The sequence below is a fragment of the Paramormyrops kingsleyae genome, chromosome 12, assembly GCF_048594095.1.
Source record: "Paramormyrops kingsleyae isolate MSU_618 chromosome 12, PKINGS_0.4, whole genome shotgun sequence".
NCBI classification, from domain to species: domain Eukaryota; kingdom Metazoa; phylum Chordata; class Actinopteri; order Osteoglossiformes; family Mormyridae; genus Paramormyrops; species Paramormyrops kingsleyae.
The window spans coordinates 21427160-21452291 of NC_132808.1; the positions used below are offsets into that span (position 1 = coordinate 21427160).

The window sequence follows — 25132 nt, forward strand, 5'->3', positions numbered from 1 at the left end:
TAGCAGGCTGCTCTGCTGGGTGTTTCGGCCAATGTGTTACAACAGGAATTTTTTTGGGCGAAAAAACCCCCCAAACAGCAGCATCTGTTTGTGAGGCAGCCAGCTAATGTGCACGGAAATCGGGAGGAAGACTTACCCACGAGATTCACATCAGCCAAAATGGCAGGATGATTTTGTTACATAAGTATGTCAGATTTTGCAACACGATTTCTCAAGGAGCACTGACACGGCTTAAAAAATGTATACAGAAACATGGACAGACTTGTCCAGCGCGTTACATAATGCCTTACGAGGACCATTATCATCCCTTTTCAGCTGCTGGTCTCCATGGCGATGTCGTCTATCAGCCAGGAAATGACACGCCACGCTATTGTAATTGAAATTCGTGTCGGACAAATCGGAGCGGTGAGTTGACACAGCCGCCTCGTGCCACCAACTGCAGCACCTGGGTGCCTGGGCCCCTGTCCTGCGTCGCCGTGGCGACCTGAAGAAAGGCCGCCCCCTTGGCGTCTCTGATACGCTGTTATGTGACCTTTTATGCACAAATCACTCTCAGTGCCCTAAGCGGACCTGAAACGCTGCCGGTATGGGAATCAACACCAAGAGGCTCAGGAGAGAAACTGACAACCTTTGAGAGGTGTTCAAATGAAGCCTGAAACGCTGGGTATTTGTCCTGGACCATACAGATCGATGATCCAATCAACAGAGGTGCTTTAGGGAGGTGGGGGAGGTGCTTCTCAGTCTAGAAGGTTAATTAAACCGATCAAGAGCACACTGCTGGAACGCCACGTAATGTATGCAACTCAGAATGTTTGGACTCACTTACCCATCCATAGAAAGGTTTATTTGTACAGTACTATTCTCTATGTTTTAGAATAATTACAAAGACATCAAAACTATAAAAGAACATATGAAATTATGTACCGACCAAAAATTAGCATTGCATTAAAAAAATAATAAATTTGTTGGGGGGGGGCAGCTCTGTGGGGCTGAGACTCAGAAGGTTGCTGGTTCAAATCCCTGGGTCAGCAGAGTGATCCCGCCATTGGGCCCTTGAGTTTGGCCCTTAACCCCATCAGCTCCAGGTGTTGGCTGACCCTGCTTTCTCCTCTATGCCAGTTCCATGAGGTGGCCTCCTGGATGCTTTTCCAGCTGTCCTGAAGGAGGTCCCACATATACGCTGAGCACCCATGGGCCGCTTTTCCTTCACTCGCTGGTCAAACTCCTCCAAAACCATCTCTGCTGTGTTTAGGTAAGGTGGCCAGGTCACGTGATGCGACACTACTTCACGTATCCAGACTTTTGACTGGTACTGTACATGTAGGCAGACCCTCGCCGTCAGCTGGGGCGCCGGCAGGCCTGTCCGGAGAAGACTTCACTGTGCTTCGCGGAAGCTCCTGGAATATTGATGAGGACGTGACCTGGGAACGGAATACGCAATACCTCCGACGCGCTTGTGGCGAGCCGCTGGAATAATGGCGCCCTAATTAGTTTCCTGCCTCACTTGGGTGTTTGTGTTGTTCTGGCTCACGGGGCTTGCCTGTTTTAATTGGGCGGACAAAAGAGGATCAGCGAGACTGTGGAAAATAATCATGTCACATTAAAAGCACTGACACAGGGCGACAAGGTCCCCTGACAAATGGCTCTATTCATGTGTTTGAGGTTTAGTTATTTATGAACTATATAAGTGATTGGACTGTCCAATTAGACATATATAAAGACTCAGAACTAATTTCATACCCCCAAAAATAAAAGCCTGAGCTGACTGACATCCAGCACTTCTGAGAAAAATTTCTTTTCCCTCAACCTCATGACATTTGGGCCGCTATTTAATGTTAAATGGCAAAACCAACTTTGTGACATTTTACACCGCTTTCTATGACATTTTTATGACTGGTTATAGGAGACTGGAATACAGCTGAGGGAAACATTTTTCCTGTTTTGTGTTTTGGGCTCTTATATAAAAATTTTGTGGGAGAAGTTATAGTACATAATGCACAAAAAGGAAGGATAGGAAGGGAAATATATGGTGTTACTTGACGGATGTCGGAGAGAGATGGTGAGACTCGCTGGAAACTAGGAGTTCAGTCATGGAGACACGGCCGACTGACTCATCATGAAAGTGGCATCCCAGCAAAGCAAAACTGCTTCTGTGTCTATAGTCTCCACCAGATGCAATTTCAACATGCTGTTCGGCTGTGCTGTGGTTAAGTCAGCCGGTTAACACGGCTCTGCTCATATCCCTGGTATTTACAGTCCTGACGGAAAACCCAGTCCTCCCGACACCTGAAGACCTTCCTACTGTCTCAGGTAGACTCCTCTTTCTGAGTACAGGAATACACGCCTGACATTACGGATTTTATCACAATGCATCCATGGAAACCACTATGCAGACCCAGAGTGCTCGACCAGTCACTGTACGCTAAGCTGAGAATTTATTGACATACCCTCTTATATTTATGTCTCAGACACATCATCCATGTAAAAAATTCAACTTCACAGACACTAATATACGTAAAACTTAATTCTGGAACTCAGGCTGGATTATAAAACCAAATTTCAGAGGTGGAAGTTTCAAGTCCATAAAGTAAGAATCCAGACCATGATTTTGCTTCAACCAATCCACTGAGTACCCAGTAACTGTGATTCTTTATACTCATCTGGCTGGTTGAAAATAAATCATGGTCTGGATTTTTACTTCCTACCTCTGCCAAATCAGAAGTGCTGATATTCTGAACCAGTCCTAATTTGTTATCTAGTGATAGCTTTAGGAGCAGGGATGTCCTGTGTAGAGACTGACACTTTACAAACTCAGTACAGACTGATAATACTCCAGTAATGTAAATGCACAGTACAATTAACACGATAGAGGACATTGCTTTTGTGCATTAATACCTAGGAATGCCAACTCGCTCCATTCAGTCAGTGACATGAAACATGTAACTTTGCACATTGTTCTACCATATTACTCTGCCATATTACCTATTATCTAAATATTTACTTATTTAATGTATTTATACTTCATTTACCCATATTTTATATTTCTGTCATTTTTTCTATTTATTTCATATCTATTTCATAATTACATTCCACTGCAAATCGACTTCAGACCTTGGTTTACAAGGGTGACAAAGGGTGTGCAAGACCCTCACATTAATACTGTGGTCCCTCAAGTGGAAACCAATCAGTCCATGACCGCATGGTTGTGGGGATTGCGATGCTTTCTTCCGGAGCCGGCACTTGTTTATTGTGTCGTTTTCTGACCGCCTGTGTTTCGTGCTCCCGAATCCCGTTACACGTTACTGACTGAATGGCGCAAGTAGGAATTCCTACGTATTAATGTACAAATAAGATTCTAGAATGTGGAATCTTGAAACAGTGGAGAAACGTGCCGTGACGGAGTCGGCACCCCTCACTCCTATCGATAAGCGGCTCTCGTTGAATGATGCCGCTTGTGCTGTATCTAAGTAACTGCGGGCATCTCTCTTCGCTGGTCAGCGTATTGACAGAGGTTCTCCAGGCGATTTCCCAAACGAGTTATAAATCAAGGCCTGACTAATGAGATGGTAGGAGGCTGGCTGAGTCAGGGCAGCGGTAATGAAACACAAATACCAAGCAAGCGGAGTCTCTCCCACACAGCAAAAATACGGCTCTGGGAGGGAGAGAGAGAGAGAGAGATTTATCCTCACCTCTGTCATACCTCAAATACTTACTTCAAGGGGGGGGGGAGTACGATTGTGGCCCAAAAGTTTCGGAAAATACCCAAGAGCTACGATCACACGTTTAGTAAAGCGACGGAACCGGCGTTTTGATCCAGATTTATGAAGAATGCCAAGAGGATAGCTGGGATATTTTTATTCCTGGCTGACCTGCGGCACGGAGAGTGGCTAGTGGGCTAGTTCCTTTCAAGAAGTTCCCAGAGCGGACCACGCAGTTATCGTGCGGCCGTCAGCTTCAGCTCCCCTCTCCTCACTTCTGCCTTCCTTGTCAGCTGCAATTACCGCTGTTGCTAGGAAATGGGTGACTTGACAACAGATGCTCTCGATGCTCATGGGGGGCCCCGCAGCACTGAAAGGGCCCGCAGGAGACAGCAGGAGCCGGCTGGGGCATCGAGACGTGAGGAATTTTGCCGATATCAGATCAGGTAGTTAGCGGGGGTGACAAATATCTAGCGAACGGCAGATTGAAAGCTGGATGGAATCTACCTGAGGCACTCTGACAAGCAGGCCTTCAGTGATGCGACGCTCAGGTGGAACCATTTGGTCCCTTTCGAGCAAAAAAAAATGCAGCATCATCCCAAGCTGGCAGGACCCCCACTGGTACAGCCTACTCTCACAGCTTGTGTCCAAGCCCCCAGCACCAGGTGCTGTATGCTCCATACCCCATACCTCCTTCTAAAGAATCCGTACGGCGTGGAGCCAGATTGCTGCTCCCATGTCACACAGCACATGTCAGCCTCTCTCTCTTTTCCTCCAGCTGCCTTTAGAATGATCGCTAACAAGAAATGGATTTTTCTTGCAAGTTCACCCCAGAAATAAAGGGGGGGGGGGGGTCATTGAAATTCAGCTTTGGTTAGTATGATCCATGTTCTTATTACTATCTGTGACATAAAGTCACTGAGTTTGTGGCCACAGTCTATACAGCTTCTAAATTATTCATGGTAAAGTTTTAATCATTGCAAGCCATTTCGTTATGACAAGCTGCTCTTTTCCTTCCGTGGGAAATGCAATAAGCAACGTTAAACGCGTCACTATTCATAAACACGGGCAGATGAGAAGAGGAAAATTTTTAGCGGTTTTCACTTTTTCCTCAGATTCTCGGCAGGGAGACGTAGACCCCATGTCAGTGATAATCACGATCTGCACCAGACACCCCCCCCAAACCTGGCATGTCCCCCAGTCCCCTGTCCCTATCTCACCATCGCAGCGACAGCAGGAACGCTGCGGTTTGCGCGAGAGCCTATGCATCTAATATCCCTGCAATGCTAACACCACGAATAAATTAACATTGAACTGATAGGTACGTCGGCAGCAGATACTGTAGGTTCTCGAGGCGTGGTCTGTTTGTGGTCTGTTTGTTCCCGGACGACAGACTGACTGATCTGCACCCACACACACGCGAGCACAAGCAGCATCTTGAAGTCATCCTAGGACTTCATTCACGTCCTTGCTTGGCCTCTGTACACCGCACCTGCCTAATTTAATGGAGACCAGCTTAATTTCCAACTCGTTTGAGTTTTAATGGATGCACGGACACATATTTGCATAATTATTAGAACTTGCACTCTACCCGTCATTAGTTGGTAAATAAGGTGCTGCCCACTGACGCGATGACCTTTAGCATTAACCGAGGAATGGAAACACGTGATTGATTTACTGGTTTGACCTTCTGGGGTTGAGTGGGGATCGTTTGACCTCACGGGGAGGCTTGTGTGTGATTAATGCGGACAGCACAGGACAAAGGCCTCCATAAATGAGAGGGAGGAAGTCTAAAGGAAGAGGCCACGCTGGGGTCAGCTCCTCTGTTCCTGAGGTAATGTAAACACAGGCAGGCTCTGCTGTCCTGCTGCTCCCAAAGCATGCTGGGAACCAGTGGTCTGGAAACCAGTTCATATGACATCAAAACCGGGTCCATCCAGACCCCAGAGATACCTCGAACTGCTCTCGCACTGCTGAAACTGTACGTCCAGGGGTGGATTTGTTGTTTTGGGGACCCCAATCAAAGACCCCACCAGGCCACTTTGATCCTCACCCCCACGATGCCCCCCGATCTGACCGTCCACCCCTTCCCCACCCAGACCGGTGCTGAGAAGCCCCCAGGAATGGGCTGTGAGGGGGTCTGTGTGATAATCGCAGGCCGCAGCAGGAGGATTTACATGCATTTCAGTGGGCGGCCTCCTCTCCCACACGGCACGCCCGCACGCCACGCGCCTGGCAGAGCTGCCAAGCAGCCCAGCCCACTGAACACACTCCAGCGTAGTGCTGTGGGCACACTGTGCTCAGCGCTACGGAGGAGAGCGAAATTTCTGGGGGCTGCAAAAGTACTGAATTGCAAATTAAGGCTTTTACAGCCTGGCTAATGTATTCTGTGAATTATTTTACTCCGTTATCCAAGAATGGGAGGATGAGATTTTACAAAGGGACTATTTTTGTTAAGCCTAAATGAAATACAGTTTTTATATGGACATCTGGAGAGGATGAGACCACCTCCTGCCAGCTCTAATACCTTTTATATTAATGAAACAGCTCCTTCTCTTACTGGGGACTTCTGTCGGTTTCAAGAGGAATCCATTCTTTGGAGGGAAGATTACACTCATTTCGTGAATAAAGGGCTGCAGGAGACCACTGTTGAAGTGCTTTAGCCGAAATGCATCCTCAAGCTTCTAGGCCAGGCCTGACCTTTAACCAACAAAATGAAAGCACACTTCCGGCGATCCGGTGACAAAAATCCGGCAGCTTTCCTGGCCGCTCGAAGGGGGAAGACGCCGGCTGTGGATGGGGGAGGCGGAATTTGCGGAGCACTTACCGGCACCTCCTGCAGGAGGTCGCCGAGCTGGGCGTGGCCGTGTTTTTGAGCGAGCTTCAGCGGCGTGTCCCCGTGTTGATTGGCGAGGTGAAGGGCCTGCTCGACCCCTGGGCACTGCAGAAGGACGCTGGCCAATCCGCGGAGCCCATTTTGGGCGGCAAAGTGTAGGAGGGTTGGGAGATGCTCTGAGTGTGTAGCTGTCAAAGAGATAAGAAAGGATGCTGTTGAATATATAAGTACAGATATTTATGAGGCATATGGGGGAGGGGGACAGTGGTGTTTTCTTTATTCAGGTGTTACAATTAAGTGAGCAGAATGTTCTGAACAAGTAATGTGGTTATTGTTGTATTAACTGTCTGCAGAACAGGATAATTGGTGAAAATCAAAAAGGCATATAGTAATCTTAGCGTTGCTAAGCTTGGCAGAGTCACAGGCGTTCTCATAAAGACAGCAGTTTCACCTTGCTACAAAGTCACATTACCAGCACAAGGTAACTGACTGACCAATAGTGCGAAAGGATTTTAGCACGTTATGCTTGGGTGTCCAATCAGTTCTTTTCTTCTTCATTTTCTTCTTGATAGACTTTGACAGCAAAAACGTCATACACAACAATAACTGATGGTTTGTTAAACTTAATTCCGGTATAAATACGTCTTCACAAGAACGAAGTGTTTTTAGAAGAAGTGCCAGGTGTACATTGGTAAGAACTGCTGGAGGGATCGGACGAGGATGGAGGTGAGACTCGTTTTGTTCTTAAATATAAAACCAGTATGAATTACTTTGATTGGTTGATTGGTCTACACTCTTCTATTCATTTTGTAATATCCTTTCAGAATAATGTATGCTGCTATGAAGGTTTAATTTAATGCATGTCATTATAATAACAGAAACTGAAAATGATAATGATATGAAAAAAATAATGGTGTTGCTCACTTTGACTAAAAATACTTCATGGATAAGAGGACGCACTGGATGACTAACAGGTACACTTCTGGGAAGTACTCAGTACGTTAAGCTCTCAGGAGACTGAATGAGCGCCACATCAGCGCACTGGGCATTCTGCTGATGATGTCATAAGTGGGGGACAAGTTGCCTTCTCCTCACCAAGCACCATAAATCCCAACTTCTGTTAGCCTTGGGTATGAAAGCTGTTTTTTAAGTGATAAAATTAAAAACTACCTTTAAATTACTTCACCAATTAATTATAATTAATTTATGGCATTTTGGGTCAAAAGACAACTGGAGGCTTCATAAGAGTGGACTATTTTACTGTTTTATCGCATAAAGTCACCTTTGCACAGTTAAACCCCGTGTGTGATTCCGCAGTAGCAATTGCTTACGGCGTGTCACCGTTAAGGTGTCCCCAGAAGATAGAAAGCCTCTGTTTTTCTTCACTGAAGGCGATTTTCCTGGCAGGACTGGGGTTAAACTAGTGTGTAGCGTTTGTTCTTCTACATCGTTATTCTGGTGTTTTTTTCCCCCCTCAACAAACTGTTATTTCTCTGTTCTATTACTTGGACTTAGTGTGGAGGCAGTACGCATTATATATCGTATTTAATTTTGTCCAGTCGTGTCCCGGAGCAAGTTTAAATACAGCTTCTTTTTCTTCTTTTTTCACATTTTTTTTTCTTTCAGCAACCAGCAGTAAATGATAGCCACTCGAACGCTTATTAATCATCAATCTAAAAAAAAAAAAAGACCAGGCTTCCTGCCCCGAACGCACTAAAATATACGGTTACAGCTATCGATAAGTTTCTCTAATGTTAATTACAGCGAATGCATAATTAATTAAAACGATGATCATTAAATCCTGACAGATTAATAAGCGGTCACCGTAATGAGTTATTCAGTATAATTGATAAAAAGCTATTCTGATGGCAATGGAAAAACAATAAATAAAAAGACCACTTTGTTTATAAGTAAGTGGTGATATTGGTAGGGTTCAGAAGATCACGTAGCAGTGAAAGTAATTTTGGGTTATGTGCTTTCTGCTTCAAGTTATACTTGCATATATAGAGACTAATAAGCTGGAACAGGACACACATAATCAGATATATATCCCCTCACCAGTTTAATTAGTGTAAAAATATTCGTAGTCCATTATTCAGAGAACAGTTATTAAATGCATCATTCAGCTGAAACCAAAGATCAAACATGTTTCCCAAGCATCTTGTTTTCATAGAACAACCACAATCTGTAACTTATAATGGGTTTTGGAGGACGTCCATTGTTCAATCTGTCTGTATTCTATATCTAAGGCAAGGTTGTGATGAGCTGGGAGTCCATTTCGGGACACAGAGTGCAACAAGGCAAAGGGACACCCAGGACAGGATGCCGGCGCACAGAAGGGCACGAACTGGGGACACAGCCGCCCACCGCGGGCCATTCAGCGGCCTGACCGAGGAAGCCACCACAGGTGCGGGAGGACTCGCAAGGCCCCGCAAAACGCACACAAAAATAACAGGAGATATTTGATAAAGGACATGGACGGCGACGAGGAGGCGGGAGATGTGGAGGAAATCGAAAGAATGAGAGTGAGCATGATCTCTGGCGGCTTCTCCTTTCTCCTCCTCTCTCAGGACCCGCAAGGTATGTCTAAAATATGGGCTCCCTGACACGCAGCTTAATTGCCCCAGTATGGCCTTCAGTAAACCGAGACCCCCGGCGTGAGCACTGTACGTTTAAAAGGCAAAGTCATTAGCAATGCATTACAGTGATTAATGAGCCATTTTTTTATGGGATCCGTCTCTGGGTTAATATTGCTGTTGCGCATTCATCACCCCACCCCTCCCCTCCCCCGCCATCCCCCCCAGGACCGAGGTCACGGCAGAACCCAGCAATCAGATATAAAGCCCTTTGCTTCTACTGAAAATGTGAGCCCCCCCACTTTTTAACTCAGTATTATTAAATCCTGCTCTGCTGCGGTGGGTAAGTAGACAGGCTTGTAGGTTATTGAGTCAGAGGAGGGACTTGACTCCAGTAAAGAGACCTGCCCATGTGAAATGGAAAATGTTAGGCTTTTTTGGCTAAACAATTAAATAATTATAACAAACTTAACATGAAATGTTACACTATAGACAAGGGTCTCCTAACTCCCCAGTCCGCTGAATGCTGGGGGTAGTTATCACCCCCCCTCATACAGTATATTACAGGATCTCCCTGTACTTTAAAGCAAAAGTATCCTAGATATATCCAAGAAAATGCGACATTTGCCTTGTATTTGTGTACACATTGCGTACCCCTGCTCAGTAAATTTTTCCGTGGGTGGTTACTGAAAATTTTGTACAACGTAAACCAGCCCACCAACATTAATGATTGGGGCCCCCAGCAGCAGACTATTTAAGTAAATCAATGCTTCAGGAAAATAAAACAGCATAATTTCAGTTATACAATGAAGCTGAAAGGGGATTTTCTGGTTTTTCCCTTTCCTTTAGTGTGTTATATAGCTTTATGTGCATATAAATGGTCTGCAATGTCTTAAGGCATCAAAGGGAGTAACTCTCACCACAGAAACCACTCTTCTCTAATCTGCCTGAAATGCCTCGTTGGAATTCCAGTCCTTTCTTCTGTGACATGGTGAGGTCACCTCGGAACACAATCCCTATTGGCCGCCTGCCTGCAAGGATCTGTCTGGAGACTGCAGGACAGGGGCGGAACATGTAGGACAAGCTGACCAGTCGGGCAAGCTGACCAATAAGAGCACACTTGGCTCACTGGGGGCGGGACTTAATGCCTTAACAGAGCGTTTCATGCAAGTTATAGGCAGAGTGAGAAGAGATGTATGAGAAAAATAATATGTTTTTGGAACAGTGAGACATATAAATCTATTCTAGTTGCCCCCCAAAATAAGATTATGAATGGTGAAAATGAGCATAATAGGGCCCCTTGAATAGCAATGTCTAACACAGAATAAGGCATTTATGGGGCAGCATGGTGGCTCAGCTATCTGCACTGTTTCCTCCCACCTCCAGGAGCTTGTATCTTCTTCCAGAGTCATGTAGGCTTCCCCCGAAAACTCCCATTTCCTCCCGGAGTCCAAACACATGCACTTAGGTAAATTGACATCTCCTAATTGCCCATTGTGTGTGATAGTATGTGCATGTGAGTATGTATTTGCTCTGTGATGGACTGGCACCCCATCCAGGAATATTCCCCGTGACTCTAACCAGGAAAAGCAGCTCGAAGATGCACGGGGAAGGATATGTTAATCACACAAGACAAATTGCTTCTGTTCCATCTCTCGCATTATCTGAGGGTAAATAAGAGCCTCTTTCCTCGAGTGTTACTCAGTGACACAAAGACGGGAGTTCAAATTAGCAGAAATTCAAATGCTAACGGAGCTTCGTGGTACAGGGTGAGTCACACGTTTAGCGTTACTGTTAGCGGGGGGGGGGTTTGACGATGATGGTGGTTTCGGTGTAAGTTTTTCAGGCATTAACCGTTGCGTCCACTTCCCACGGGAAGTGGTGGGAAGTAAGGTGCCATTAGGGCTGCTCGTTAGTCCTTGTGGGAAGTTAGCGATGTCGCCTGCGTTCGTAAGTAAGAATACAGACCTTTTCTGGAACAAGGGCCTAAAAAAGCGAAGCGGCCTTTTCACCCCCGGCTGCGTAGGAGCTTTAATCTTTGTCATGGCAACTGCACTGGGGACACGGAGAATGTGGGCAAGGACAGCCCCCCCTCCTCCCGGGAAGAAGGTCGCTCGTTTCCTACCCTCTCTGCGGCCGCCGCTGGCGCTCTGCAGCCCCCGGAAGCCCCCCGCAGGTAACCGCCTGGTCAGCGAGGAGGTCAGGATCTGGTCCACCTTCTCCATGGAGGAAGTCTGGAAGGCCTGGGAGCCACAGATAAACGGTGAAGCCTGCCCTGCGGCATACGCAGGAACAGAAATCCGGCCGGGCCGACGGGCCGGACAGGAAGTGGGCCGCGTCTCCTGGTGAGAGCGTCTCGAACAATGTGGCCCCGAGGTGACTCGTGTTCACCAAGCCCGTGAGGGTCCACTCCCTCAGCAGACAATATAACTAACCATACTTCCTTTGGGAAAAAAACCTAAGCATACCAAAGACTTAATCACCTTCCTTTATCCTTATAGAACATGTGCATACAACCAATATTAAATAAACAAAATTCCACAATATAAGTAAATCTCCCTAAAAGTGACTGTATAACTTTATCGGTATTTCTAATATATGTAACGTAATTTTCTTATATTAATATATAATCCAACCATCCATCCATCTTCCAACTGCCAACATGGATGGATATATTCTGCTGTATTTTAAAATATTTTAATAGCAGAGTCAGTAATAAAGAATGGGAAGTTAAATTGTGGCTATAGTGTGTTTCACTTAAGGCAGGCTGATAAGTTAAGGCTAATGGCAAATTTTACGGGTTCTTACTGAATTACCTTTAATGGCTCCACTCTCTGGTCACATGACCAAGTGTATATTCAAATTAATGTTCAATGTGTGTGACTGTGGATTTTCATGCACACAGTAAGACTTGTTAAAGCGTCTACGCTGAAGTTAACTCGCACAGATGGCTGCACAAAGACAGAGGTTGTGGTTGACCCTGATCTTCTGGTTCAGACTGACACAGCTGGCCTGGTGGGGTTGTGCAAAGACACCGTCTAGCTTGAGATATTGTGCAACATTCATTGGTGACGGATCCATAAGTCATTCCCCCCCTAGGTGCACCCCAACCCTGTGGCCCCTGCTACCCGGGATAGAGTCCAGGCCGAAGATAATTGATTTGAAGATGGATGGATGGATTTGTAAGTCACCCCAAGTCCTTGGATCTCTACCTCTATTTGACCACAACCAGAGGGCACTAGTTTGAAAAACAAAGAGGGGGAACATTTTTAACAAGCTACTTATACTGATAGATCCCCTTCATGTGATGGAGGACCGTCCTGCTGGTGAAACCATTATGGTTTTGTGCTTTTTATTGTCCGTTCTGGTACCTAATTCCTTCACTAGTAAACAGGAGAAAGGGCTCCCTTCTATAAATAACACACAGGTTATTGCTCACCGGGGGGCGCTAGCAGCCTTAAACCAGCAGAGATGCAACCAAACATGGGGAAGCAGCTGGGAGTCGAGAGAAATGGGAAAGGGATCCAGGCGTGAGGGACTGGTGTGACGAGATCTAACTGGAAATGAACTGGAGACACTGGAACTTATAGAGGTAATAGCTCAGCTCAACCAGAACTACTGGTGAGTTTCTCAGACTCAGATCTCACACGGTTATTGCCGAGGCTGTAAAGGAGGTCTATGAATGATGAGGAGATACATTGACAGATGGGAACGGCCACGTTCCTCACAATGCTTCTCAGTGCAGAGAACTGCGCAGTTCCTGGCGTCCAGGTCAGTAATTCTGCATGTTCTGTACTATATCTGAATGCCAGGTTTACTAATAGACTAACTGTAGTCTTTCAGCTCATCAGTCTAGCGTAAAATGCATTGCGTATCCATCCGTCCATCCGTCCATCAATATTCATGAGCGCTTATGCGGTACAGGGATCACGGAGAGCCTGGAGCCCACCCTAGCTGGGACACGGCACAGAAGACGTGTATTGTTTGTCTTCTTGGGAAAAACACTGGTTTACCGTAGCTCAGATGTAGGTTGCGCTGCGTGACGAATGACTTCCCGATAAATAACTAAATAAACAAAACAACGACCAAAAGCAGGTGTGGAGAAGCATTGATTTTTTTTTGTTTGCAACATTAATCGAAGAAATCTAAAAAAAAAATCACATTAAACAATGTGCTACAGCACTGTAAGCTAAGGTACAATGTAGCATTTTATTGCAATGTTAGCGGAAAAATGGACCATTAATGTTAAGGACTTTTTTTTTGTGCTTTTTATGCTCAGTTTCCCGGTCTGTGTGGGTCCACCGTAGAGAAGTCTGGGGAGCCTGTTTTTGTGTATTGCGTGTTTGCTATGTTTGCATGCTGTGTTGGTTCTTTAGGGAGGGGAATCCCCAGGTCAGGCCTCCCCAGGTCAGGCCTCCCCAGGTCAGGCCTCCCCAGGTCAGGCCTCCCCAGGTCAGGGATCCCCAGGTCAGGCCTCCCCAGGTCAGGCCTCCTCACCTGAAACATGAACTCCACAGGGTCTGCGGCCTTCTTTAGGAGTTGGGCCACCTCGTCCATGGGGCTGTAATACTGCAGCTGGACCTTGGCTCCGAGCAGGACGCCCCCACTGCAGACGGCCAAAGTAACCGCCCCCGCCGGGAAGTCTGTCCGACAGTTACAGCACCGTAATGTTCATCTTGTGGAGTTACTGGCCCTTTTATGCGAATTTACTGCAGATTTTTTGTGGGTGAAGTTCCTCTCCTCTCACCTGGGGCTTTCACCTGGAGCGTGTGCTTGTTCCAGGTCACCGGCTTCACCGTCACCGTCGCCCCCTGCTGGAACTCCACCTCCATGTCTGGGGTTGACTCGGCATCTTTAAGCAGAACAGAGATGACCCCCGGATTCTATAACGCCAGATGGGGAGAAGGTGGGGTGGGGGAGAACAGGTGGAGTGACGACATTGGCTGGTGAGATACTGCTCACTGGGACAACTTGTGGACGGTGCATGTATAGCAACAAGTGAATGAATACTGCCCCAGTGCTGTGAGAGGCGATGTGCTTACTCCGCCTCTTGGCTTTCCATCCGCATATATGCATCTGCACTGAATTTAGTACAGACTTTGGGAAGTATTATCTAATGTAGTGTTTCCCAATTTGGTCACTGGGGACCCACACACAGTCCATGTTTTTGCTCCCTTCCAGCTGAGGAAGCAAAAACATGGACTGGCTGTGGGTCTCCAAGGACTGGACTGGGAAACACTGACCTAATGAGTTGCTTGGAAATGAGTAAAAAAAATGCAATCAATGGAGTCTTCTCAGTCTAAATAATTGAATAAATCCATTAATTAAAGCCTTAAAAAACTGGGGTTCCCTATCCGTGAGAGTGAAATGGAAACAGGTGCTTTTATTGTTTTTACACTTTTTCGGAAAGCGTGCATCTGGAGTTCTGCACTGGCTGTTGTTGTGTACTTGGTTTGTAAGTATATATATATAGAAAGCAGACCAGTAACACTGACACACTGGGCAGAGAAGCTGCAACCAATTACATTTTTACTCTCTCTTTCCCTGTCTCTCACTCTCTCTCTCTTCCCCCTTGTCTCCCTCTCTCTGTGTGCCTCTCTCTCTCCCTGTCTCTCTCTCTCTCTCTCTCTCTCTTCCCCCGTGTCTCCCTCTCTCTCTATCTCTCTCTCTCTCTCTCTCTATGCCCCCTATTCTCTCTGTTGTTGCCAGAGTACCACTAGCCCAGTGCTCAGGAAAGCTCTCCGGAACAAGCAGGCTAGCGGAGGCAGGGGGTCACATTATGGCCCAGGGGTGGGACACAGACAGGGGGGGTTGGGTCGGCCCTTAGCATTGCCTCACTTGGCAGCCCTTCTGTGAAGAAGCATAAGCCCCAGGAGACCCAGTAAGGGGAAAGGGGGGGGGGGCTTCGTTCTGCTGACAGGCCATGTGTAACCCTGCATTCTGCCAGCATCAACTTCACCAAGAGGGGATTCAGACTATTTGGCAGCACCCATCCCCCCCCCCCAATGCTTTCGGTGGCTTCTGTAGTCACGGCTCTGCATGACCACTGCGCACAGAAAGTCGGATCTGTCGCTCTTGGCCGCCGAATGTGAAACGGCCTCTTTCTAATCATTAACTATATGCACACGCCGCTGTCACACCGAAAAAGGGTAGCGGGGCGTTGGCGGCGTCCCAGAGGCTCGGGAGAGTAGCGGGGCTGCCTGACACCTCCTGGCCGGGACGTTTCAATCTCGCCCTTTCCCTACATGTGCTTATAAGCACATCCTGTGCTGTGTGGGTCGCTGAGGGCGGGGTAAGCGGTGGCTCCATGGTGCGTGAGAGGGTGTGCTGTGAAGGGGCAGGAATCCCAGATGGGGTCTTCCCCGTTTTTTTTGTCCTGTGCTTCCTGGAATGGGCTCACGCAAACCCCCACATAATTTTGCATTGCATAAGCAGTGGAAGATGGATGGGTGATTTGTTTGTTTGATGTTTGTTATTGTTATTAGTATTATAATAGAGTTAACAAAGGGCTGGAGTTTGGAAGGAAACGTGTTTGTCACTTGGTTCTAGAATGTTTGTGATAAAAATACCTAAAAAATTTCAGGTAAATGAACTTTAAACACATTTCATTTGCGATTTTAATCACCCCAAAAATGAAAACTCTTTACTGTTTTCTTTTACTTTGAAACTTGTCCAGCTTGAAGTAGACGTATATTCGAAGCGTGAAGTTCTCGCATAAAAGTACAACAGCCGACTGTTTCAGAGATGCAGCTGCCCACAGGCATGTTCCTCAGACGTTACCCTACGCTGCTCCCAGCTGTGGAGGAGGGCTCAGTAATGCCTTCTCTGTAATTTTCCAGTACTGTTGTACATTTACCGTCTTACTCTGAATGTAGCTTGACAGTAATGTGTAGTAACAATATTAGCGCTCTGAAAAATGAAGCCATGCACCGGCATCCTGCAAGCCTCTGATTTTGAGCAGGACTCTCTGCCTTTCTGCTGGCACCTCGCAGGTCTTGGGTCTGCTTGATGGAGCAGGTCCTTCTTTGACAGGAGATCAGGAGATGTGGCGTGACTTTTCAGGATCTGGGTGATTGGCCTCTGAATGCAGGACTGCATGGTCTTTTTGAGGAGATTTATGAGCCTGACGGACTTTCCTTGGCCCAATTAACATGTTTCTCATTCCCCAAGTGGTTCACAGAGGCAGTATTGACCACTGGAAGACTAATGAGTTTCTGGGACGTAACAAACTCTGGGGTGTAGCAGTGGAGTGCCGAGGTCTATATCTCCATTTTGTGACACAAAATCTGTTATCGTGTAGCAATGCCTGCCATATGAAATCTGTGATGGCCTCCAGAGGCGCAGCCTCGTAAATCCATCCGCCCGCACACCCGACCTCCTCACCTTACACGGCACCCGGGAGGGAACCACCTTGACAGCGATGTTGGGCAAAAGCCCCCCAGTTGACTGCTTCCTCTGCTGTGATGGCTTCAGTTTTGCGGGCTGTACCATCACCAAGCCGGGGTCCGGGTCCAGCGGAGGGCCTGAGGGGGCTGCAGGGGAAGGACGGTTCAGATGGGCTGTCATGTTTTCTTTTTCTCCAACGAAACACAATGCTCCAAAAGTTCAAAGCCCTGGCGTCTTAGAAGAGCTTCACTCCACCCCCCCCCCTCCCCCCACGTACCAATACTGCTGAATACTCAAAATACATAAAGAACGGGAATAAATAAATAGATTGTTTGTTGACACAATACATAATGTAATAATAGCAACATTGTTGTATAATTCAAACTTAAATAACTACAAATAACAATACTAATACTACTACTACTAATAATAATATCTCAAATAGCAGGTGCCTGGAAGATAACTCACATCTTTCATACAATATAACAAAAGATGCAGGACTTATAGATATATATATACTTGGTTAATGCATTCATGTGTTAGTGCACTGGTTAAGTCATAACACATTATTTTTTTGATTGCATGCACTTCAATTGCCTTAAATTTGATAAGCCAGTGGAAGAATAATATGATCCGAGATTTTTAATGGAATTTAATTTCTGCAGTGAATATATAGATAATAGTCTTTTTTTTCCAATGGTCTCGCAACATGACTCTATAGTTATATTAATGTAGCAGATACTTTTGTCCCAATGTGACCCCAGAAGGAGCTCTCTTCTGAAGAGGGGCTTGAATCCTGGATCCTCTGATTAAGAGGATAATGGTCTACAAACTGAGCTATTCAGGCTCGTGTACGTCATTGTTAATGTGTGTGATTAATTGCAATAAAATTATTCGTTTGGCAGTCCTATTGACTGTTTTGTTGCAAATCTAACATTTCCTCCCCCCACATCACAACAGCACAGCACCCCTCCATCTGAGACAAAGTGAAATCGGCTAGTAACATGCCCCCCCCCCCCCCCCCCCCCCACCCAGTCACCTATATCACCTGTAGGATTGACGGGCCCTGAAATATACACGCAGAGCTGGGTAAATCACAAGATCAACAAAGTAATAAAGTGCAAAGACAAATATAACGAAAGCTTTGTGTGCGCATGGGCAGGGTGCGGGAAGCATTGCGATTTGCATGCTTCATGATTAATGGTAACTGTGGCCTATGTATAGAAATGTGCAGATATTTGCACACGATACGCAGGTTTCACGTAGGTTTGCATAAAAGCCGGAAAAGCGTGTAAGCAAAGAGATCAAGGAAGATATTGCTCTTAGTGAATAATGATTTTCTGTACATGCAAAACAGCAGCGCGAAATAACTCAATGACTTAAAAGTGCCACCTTGATTGAACCATTCCTGTAGAGTTCCTAGACACCTTCCAACAGCAACAATAAATTCTAGTTTCAAAGCTAACTACTCACAAATAGCATCTCCTGCCAATAGGTAAACTAATTATAAAGTTATTGTGATTTCAGGTATATGTTTTATAATTTATGCACATCATTAGATACGGCCCGTATAGCTTATTTGAGAGCCTCGTGAATCATTCCTTCCTGACCGGCGATTTTACGATAAATTTGGCGGGAAGTTTATTGCTGCGTCTCCAGCTAAGGATCCCCTGAAACCCTATAATGATCATCCCACAATCGAATTTAAAAAACAGAACGGACTGCTTATCCAAAGCATAAATTTACCCAGTGAATCGATAGCAAGTACGCCCCACGGCAGCGCGGCTTTCGAGTTCGATTGCCAATTGAATGAACTTCCCATAAGTTTGTGTAGTTTTAAAGGAAGCTTTTTAAGTGCAAGACTGCTCTGTTTTTTATATTTCTTCAACATGATATTTTTCTCTTCACTAGATCTGTCTAAGCTGCTCTCTTCAAGCAATGTTTTAAAAGTCTGTGATCCTACAGCGACTCATCTTGATGCTAAAAGGGGCTTTTGTGACCTTAGCCTTTGTTCCAATCCAGTAGATTTAGTTCATTTCAGCCCATCACACTGTAGGTATAACCTTCACTGAATTAATTCAGGGCATTTTTTAGTGTTGTGATGTCACTTCCTGTGTTTATTTTTTAATACAAATCCCTTAATATCAGGCTGAGAATCAGAGCATTCTCCTGTCAAAACTGTCAAAATAGGCTATGAATAAAGGTACCTTGACATGTGCTCCTTTCCATGCAATGGGACTGTAATTTCTGATTCACGTGTATCACGCTAAGTTACCATTTAGCTTTATGACTGCAGTAATAGTCCGTCGGGCCCAGGGCAGAGATAATGAGGTCCCCCCAAGCTGGTAACTGCCCCGCTTGGGGTTACTCTGGACCCCTGTGGCTCTATAATTATAGCTCTTGGGGGCAGAAAATCTGATCACAATATACAAACGCTTAAATAATTTACCATGTCAATTATTGTTCACCTGCTGCGACAATATATCTTGCACCCTTTTTTTTTCAGGGTGTGAGCGATATCTTTCAGCTAAAATGGACAAATCTTAATTGAATGAGGATTGTTTTGGTATGATGAAGGAACAATGCTGACCGAATATAGTTCATGTTTTTTCTTTTCTAACTCAAGTTCAGCACTCCTTTATGCTTTGTACTATCCAAAGACTATTACACAGCCTAAAGAATTTAAATTTGATTATTACATGACCTAAAAAAAGTTAATTTGACTATTATACGGCCTAATTTTTTTTTAATTCATCCAGTAATTAAGTTAATTTCACTTACATATATCAAAACTCATACAATTTAACGCTTGAATTAATATTTATTAATTTTCGTCATATCAATAAAATAATGAAAATCCATATTTATTTGTCCATCATGTAAACAGTGAAGCTAGTGCAGACATCAGTGGACCATTGCTGCTTTCAATTTGTAGAGATTGCAGAACTTTATTCAATTGTTGTTCCAGTTACTTATTTATTAACTTTTTACTTTTTTACTTTTTTAATCATCCAGTGTATGACATTTGTAACATTCTTTGAAAGTTTATCAACATTACCGCCAATATTCCTGTAGCAATTTTTAAATCGTAATGCCAAAAATGCGAGGAGTTTCCACAGTTTTGGCCCCTAGTCTAAGTTGTAGTTCAGACAGGATTTAAGGAAGTACATTTGAAAACAAATACATTAAATACATCAGTTCTGTGCACTTCAACAGACAATTCTAAACTTCTTCACAGAAAAACAATCTCTGACTGTTTAACCAACTTTATAATTAGTCACCTGTGGAATCCGGGGGGGGGTGGTGGGTGGGGGGGCTACCGGTAATCCCACCCCCTATTTCCGTCATCGCTAGCCCCCAGTTTGTGGCTGGCACTGACTAATTATCTCCTCCCTTTCACAGTTTAACAGCCATTAGTACTTTAAATGATTTTATCATTCAACTTTAGTCTAATTAACTTTCCAGTTAGATTTGGAACTGGGGGTGGGGCTGGGGGGGGGGGTGCTTTCCTTACACTACACTTCATCATCGCTATCACAGGCTGGTCTGACTCAACAGATAATAGAGCCTTAGGGGGAAACAGACCTATGAAATTCTATTAGTGTGAAAGGCTGTTTATTCCTTGGCAGTTACATCAATGCTGCTCTGGCACCGGGATTGATCGGCGCCTCTGTTAGAAACGGAGTTTAATTGTTTGAATTATTACGCAAGTTCCAGCATGGTTCACTGTCTCCTTCAGGGCAAATGTCGCCCCTGGAGAAGTTTCGCAGAAGTAAGACAGCAGGTCCAGCTCAGGACAGATACTGTACCTTCACCACTTCGTTTGAATCGGTTAGCATAAAAAATGTAGGAAAAACTGCAGATTCAGGTGTGTGAAAATATCTGGTCGGGCTTACAGGGAAAAGAGGATAGTACTGTAGCATAAAATATACTATGTGAAGAGGCGGGGAGTCGGGGCGACACCAGCAAAAGCTTTTGGGATTATCCTCTGGATGACCAAGACCGCAGACAATGCCTGAGCCCCATTGTTAGCTGAAAGAAGCCAGCACAGCTAGACTGTGGCGCGTTCCTGCAGACATCAGAGATGATGCCCGCTAATTCCTCTCTGCACAAAGCGATACAGCCCCAGTGTCTCGCCTCGGATCTCTGGATTACACATCACGTGCCTCTCGAGTTCTGTCGGACTCGGCAGTACATCTCATGCTGTGAGAGGCGATACGGTTTGTATAACATCCATCCATCTTCCTCGTGCACAGTGGAGTTGCCCATGGCGTATCCCAGCGAGCACTGAGGTGTTGAGCGGTGTTGGCAGAATAGTAGAACTGATATCACATCCCTCAACCTGAATTCTCAAAGATTAATCGAAAGATTCGTCTGACGTGGGCATGAATGGGGTGGCTGTGGACCAGTGATGCCGATTCAGTGGGACGGTTTGGTTACAGCAAAGGCTAATGGCTAAACTTAGCACATGTAATATGTGATTGTTATCAGGAATCGACCGCTGCCACATTGGGAATCCCCACATAATGCTCACTGCGACTGACACTACACTGCAGTCACATCCAAATCCACATCCCCCACCTTTCTCACACTCAACACTACGCCAACATAACACTTCTACTCAAAGCTAAAACTTGTACTGAACTAGGCTCTAATTTTTCACTATTCCTCTGCTTGGCCTCATAATAACATTTGCCTGGAGGGGTGGAAGGGAGGGGGTGCCCCCTCACAACAACGACAGAACACCACAACACATTACAATAACTCAGCACAGAGATTACAGTCACTACAGTAACTCAACACATAGATTACAGTCACTACAGTAACTCAACACATAGATTACAGTCACTACAATCACTCAACACATAGATTACAGTCACTACAGTAACTCAAACACATAGATTACAGTCACTACAGTAACTCAAACACATAGATTACAGTCACTACAATCACTCAACAACCAATACTCCAAACAAACTGCCCAGAAACACAGTCCCACACTTTCAATTTACCTTTATATAGCGCCTTTCACAACAGTGTCGCCCAGAAGCACTCCACAAGAGTACGTAGCAATCCATTACTACATCATGGATGCAAAATGGTGCATGAGACAGGGAAGATGGAATGAAAGAATGCAGGAAGACAACACAGGAGAGGAACCAAAAGACTCACAAGAAGGGAGAAGCATGACCCAATGTCACATGACCCGGCACAGTACCTCTCTGTATGATCTTCATGACGGCAGCCAGGTAGTCCTGTGCATCCTGCTCGCTGGAGATCTGCAGGAAGCCCTCCCGCAGTGGTACAGCCTCCAGAAGCCGGGCCGGCGTCTCCACGCCGCACAGCAGTACCACAACGTGGTTCACCGGGTGCAGCACGCGCGCCAGGAAGGAGCGGCGGGCCAGACACAGGTTCTCCAGCATGCCGCGGGACAGGATGAGCAGCTTACACTTGTAGCCGCCGGGCTGCAGGCGCTCGTCCCTCTTGCTGGTCACCGTGGTGATGTCATAGCGACAGATGCTGGTCTCGGCGATGGAGCCCGTGAAGATGGAGCCCAGGTAGGATGCCCACTCCTCAGCCTCAGTCTCGTAGATGATCAGGAGATCCCCCTCTGTGGAGAGACCTGCTGAGTTTCTGCTCCCCTGGTGTCGACTACAGTACCAGTCAAAAATCTGGACATACTTGTTTGCGTTTTAGCAAACCAGCCATGGGGCAATAAAATAATACATATCAAATATCGTAATGATATCAAAGAAAAGTGTTCATCATCTCAAAATTTTCTCAAAGTTTACACTCTTCAATAGCCCCCTTTTGCTTTGATGACAGGGTTGCAGACTCTTGGCATTCTCTCGATAAGCTTCCCCAGATTCTGGGCACAAGTTGCCCCTGCTCTTACTCTTCAATCAAACTCATCCCAAAGCTTTACGTTGGGGGATCGCGGGGGCCAGGTCATCCGCTGCAGCACTCCATCTGTTTCCTGGTTCACAAGATAATACTCACTGCATAACTTTGAGTTGTGCTTAAGGTCGATATCTTATTGAGCGACAAATGTTTTTCAGTAGGTGCGTCCAGACTTGTGAATGGAACTATACGCTCCAAAAATGTAGTCAGGATTCTTTTTTTATCACAGCTCACAATACAAGTACATGGCTGCTATGACAAAGTCATTTATCTCTCTGGTTCATTTAAAATAGTTAACTCCTTGAATGGGGGCCAAACCATCGAACACCATCCAAGACTTGGGTTTAATCATCGATTGTACTAGATACATCATAATTATGTGCCTCCTAAACTCATCATATAAAATTTAAAGTATAACGCATTAATTTTCCGTCTAGTCAGAGTCAGCGTGTTCACTGTGTACATAAAATTAAAGAGAAACTTTTTACGTTAAGAGTTGCTCTGAAGTTTAATTATGAAACAGACATTAAAAATTTGCCAGTTAAGAGATAAGCCTCGGCTGATTTTCGAGCCTTAATTAAAAGCATTCGGAGAAATTAAAAGAAATCAGTGTTTTGAAAAGTATTGAGAAGGAGGTAGGAAGTGGAGAATTAGTAAATAATGCGAGGGACTCCACATGAACATCTGTATCGTTATTCTGGGGTGGGGGGGGGGGGGGGGGACAAAGGAAGAGTCTCCAAATTGGAGAGTGAGGAACAGAAAGGGACCACTGACCTGTGCCACCCATCTTTCCTTGTCGCTGCTGTGCTGCGATCTTCTCCCCCCTGTATCAGGAAGCACCACTCTGAGCACATACAGCTGCTACCCTGCAAGCTAATGAAGCGCGTTGAGTTTCCCCGCGTTGCGATTGGATGAGGTCGGTATCTCCAGGTGACCCGAGGGAACATGGCCACCCCATCGCTAATAATGGCTCTTCCGTTCAGGGTGGGAGGTGACGCGCTTCCATTCGGAGTCTGCCCCTCCCCCCATTGCCACTTTCTTGATAGAACACATTCGGTGGGCAGCGACGAGGACATCTGGGTGCCACCGACGGTGACTCTTCAGCGCGACATATGTCCACGTGGGTGTAGGGTCTCGCATGGGCGAAAAAAATGAAGAAGTGCAGACCTCAGAGTCGAACTGGCTTTTCTTTGGTGCGTCTGTGAGATTCAGTGCACGGATGAAGAGGTTTCTAGATCGGCGGACGCAGCTGGCGGGCCGTACCTGTTGGTACGTCTCATCGTCCAATCACGGCTCAGGGGACGCGTTGACACGCGGCCACAGCGCTTGTGCGCTTTACATAAGGCTTTTGTTGGAGGGTAAAAACAAAGCAATGTTGTGACATGCAACCACAAGGTGGAGAGGACTTGGCTGCAAGCCCAGCCCTGGATGTTCTGATTCCCTAGGTGAGATTCTGCTTACCCCCCCCCCCCCCCCCCCCAGCCCACAGCAGCCTGAAACAGTAGTTCATTTATGCTAAAACATTATCAGAGGGCATAGGGTATCCGCTACTAACGAGTTAGCATCTGATTCACAACAAAAATAATGGAATATTAAAACTAGTGCAAGTAACTATAATGTCACAGAATATCAGAGGTTTTTCTTCAGATCTTTTTCACTCGCTCTTTGACACCCCCTAATGATATGGCGCCATAGGCAGTCGCCTATGTCACCTATGGGGGGGGGGGGGCAGCCCTGCTTGGCTGCATGACTGCTGCATAGAGCCTTGTTGTGTTAACAGTGCAGAGTGACGGGCTCTTGGGAAGTTAATCCTTAACCAGTTAGGGTTGGTGTGTGCGGAGGTTATTTATCAAGAAAAGCGGGGGGGGGGGGGGGGGGGGGGGAGAGAACACGCTGAGGGATTTCCACAGAAGGTAACAATGTGAGTAGGAAAATGACATAGATATTCAGTTATTCAGTAGAAGTTAGAGTGCATATTCATAGCGGTGCTTAGCCATGCTAATCTGCCGTCGGTCCCCAGACGGTTGTCGTTCTGTTACCCTGAGCTTCTTCATTGTGCCTCGCGGGGCATCGCTGCAGACTCCCAACTCCAGACTTTGGGATTTGAACCCTACCTTTGTAAAATTAGCATTTTCTCCCTTTGTTGCGCTGTGTGAGTTCCCTTTTACATAATCCAGTGTGCTCTTCCCCTGCTATGATGCTCGGGGCATGAAATATCCATCCGGAGTATAACTTGCAGAGGTGGAAAGTTCAGGTCTAGAAACTACAAAACCTGGTTTTGTTTCAACCAACCAGTTGAGAATAAAGAGTCAAAGTCACAGAGAACTCAGCTGGTTGGCTGAAACAAAATCTTGGTCCGGATTTTTACTTCCCGGATCTGATAACTACTAAACTCTTTAAACTCTTCTAAAACAGGGCAGAACTTCCCCAGCACTGAGTTTCCCTCGACGGACCTGTTGCGACAGTCAGGCTGATCGCTAACGTGTGTCACAGAGACTGTGACCCCCCCCCACCCGAAGAGGCCGGATGCTCCTGCTTAATGAGCACCGCGGTAGGTTCGCTGATGCCCAGTGACTCACCAGAAATGTCGCCTCTCCCTGTAACGCGCTGAAGGAAATTTCGGCTGGAGAGACCCACCCCCCACTGCGACAACGCCCCCGACGCTGTGCCGCACAACAAGATTAGACACGCCGTAAGCCATTCGCTAATCGAAATCTCGCCAGGGGGATGTTCCC

At 46.0% G+C, this 25132-nt stretch overlaps 1 protein-coding gene across 2 annotated transcripts in view; it reads right to left on the reverse strand.

Moving 5' to 3' along the window:
• LOC111848695 (B-cell scaffold protein with ankyrin repeats) overlaps positions 1-23800 on the reverse strand; it is a 46842-nt gene extending 23042 nt beyond the window's left edge. Inside the window, exons 1-7 of one of the 2 annotated variants that reach the window (XR_002839369.2) lie at positions 23172-23800; positions 21715-22107; positions 16494-16642; positions 13858-13993; positions 13608-13753; positions 11236-11353; positions 6526-6722 (exon numbers count right to left, since the gene is read on the reverse strand). Coding sequence is in view for 1 of the 2 variants with exons in the window: in XM_023820890.2 (XP_023676658.2) it covers positions 6526-6722; positions 11236-11353; positions 13608-13753; positions 13858-13993; positions 16494-16642; positions 21715-22107; positions 23172-23184 (1152 nt within the window). In the remaining variant the exon portion in view is untranslated. The remainder of the gene's footprint in view (positions 1-6525; positions 6723-11235; positions 11354-13607; positions 13754-13857; positions 13994-16493; positions 16643-21714; positions 22108-23171) is intronic. The other variant, XM_023820890.2, reaches the window with a different exon arrangement.
• Between the last annotated feature and the right edge of the window lie 1332 nt (positions 23801-25132).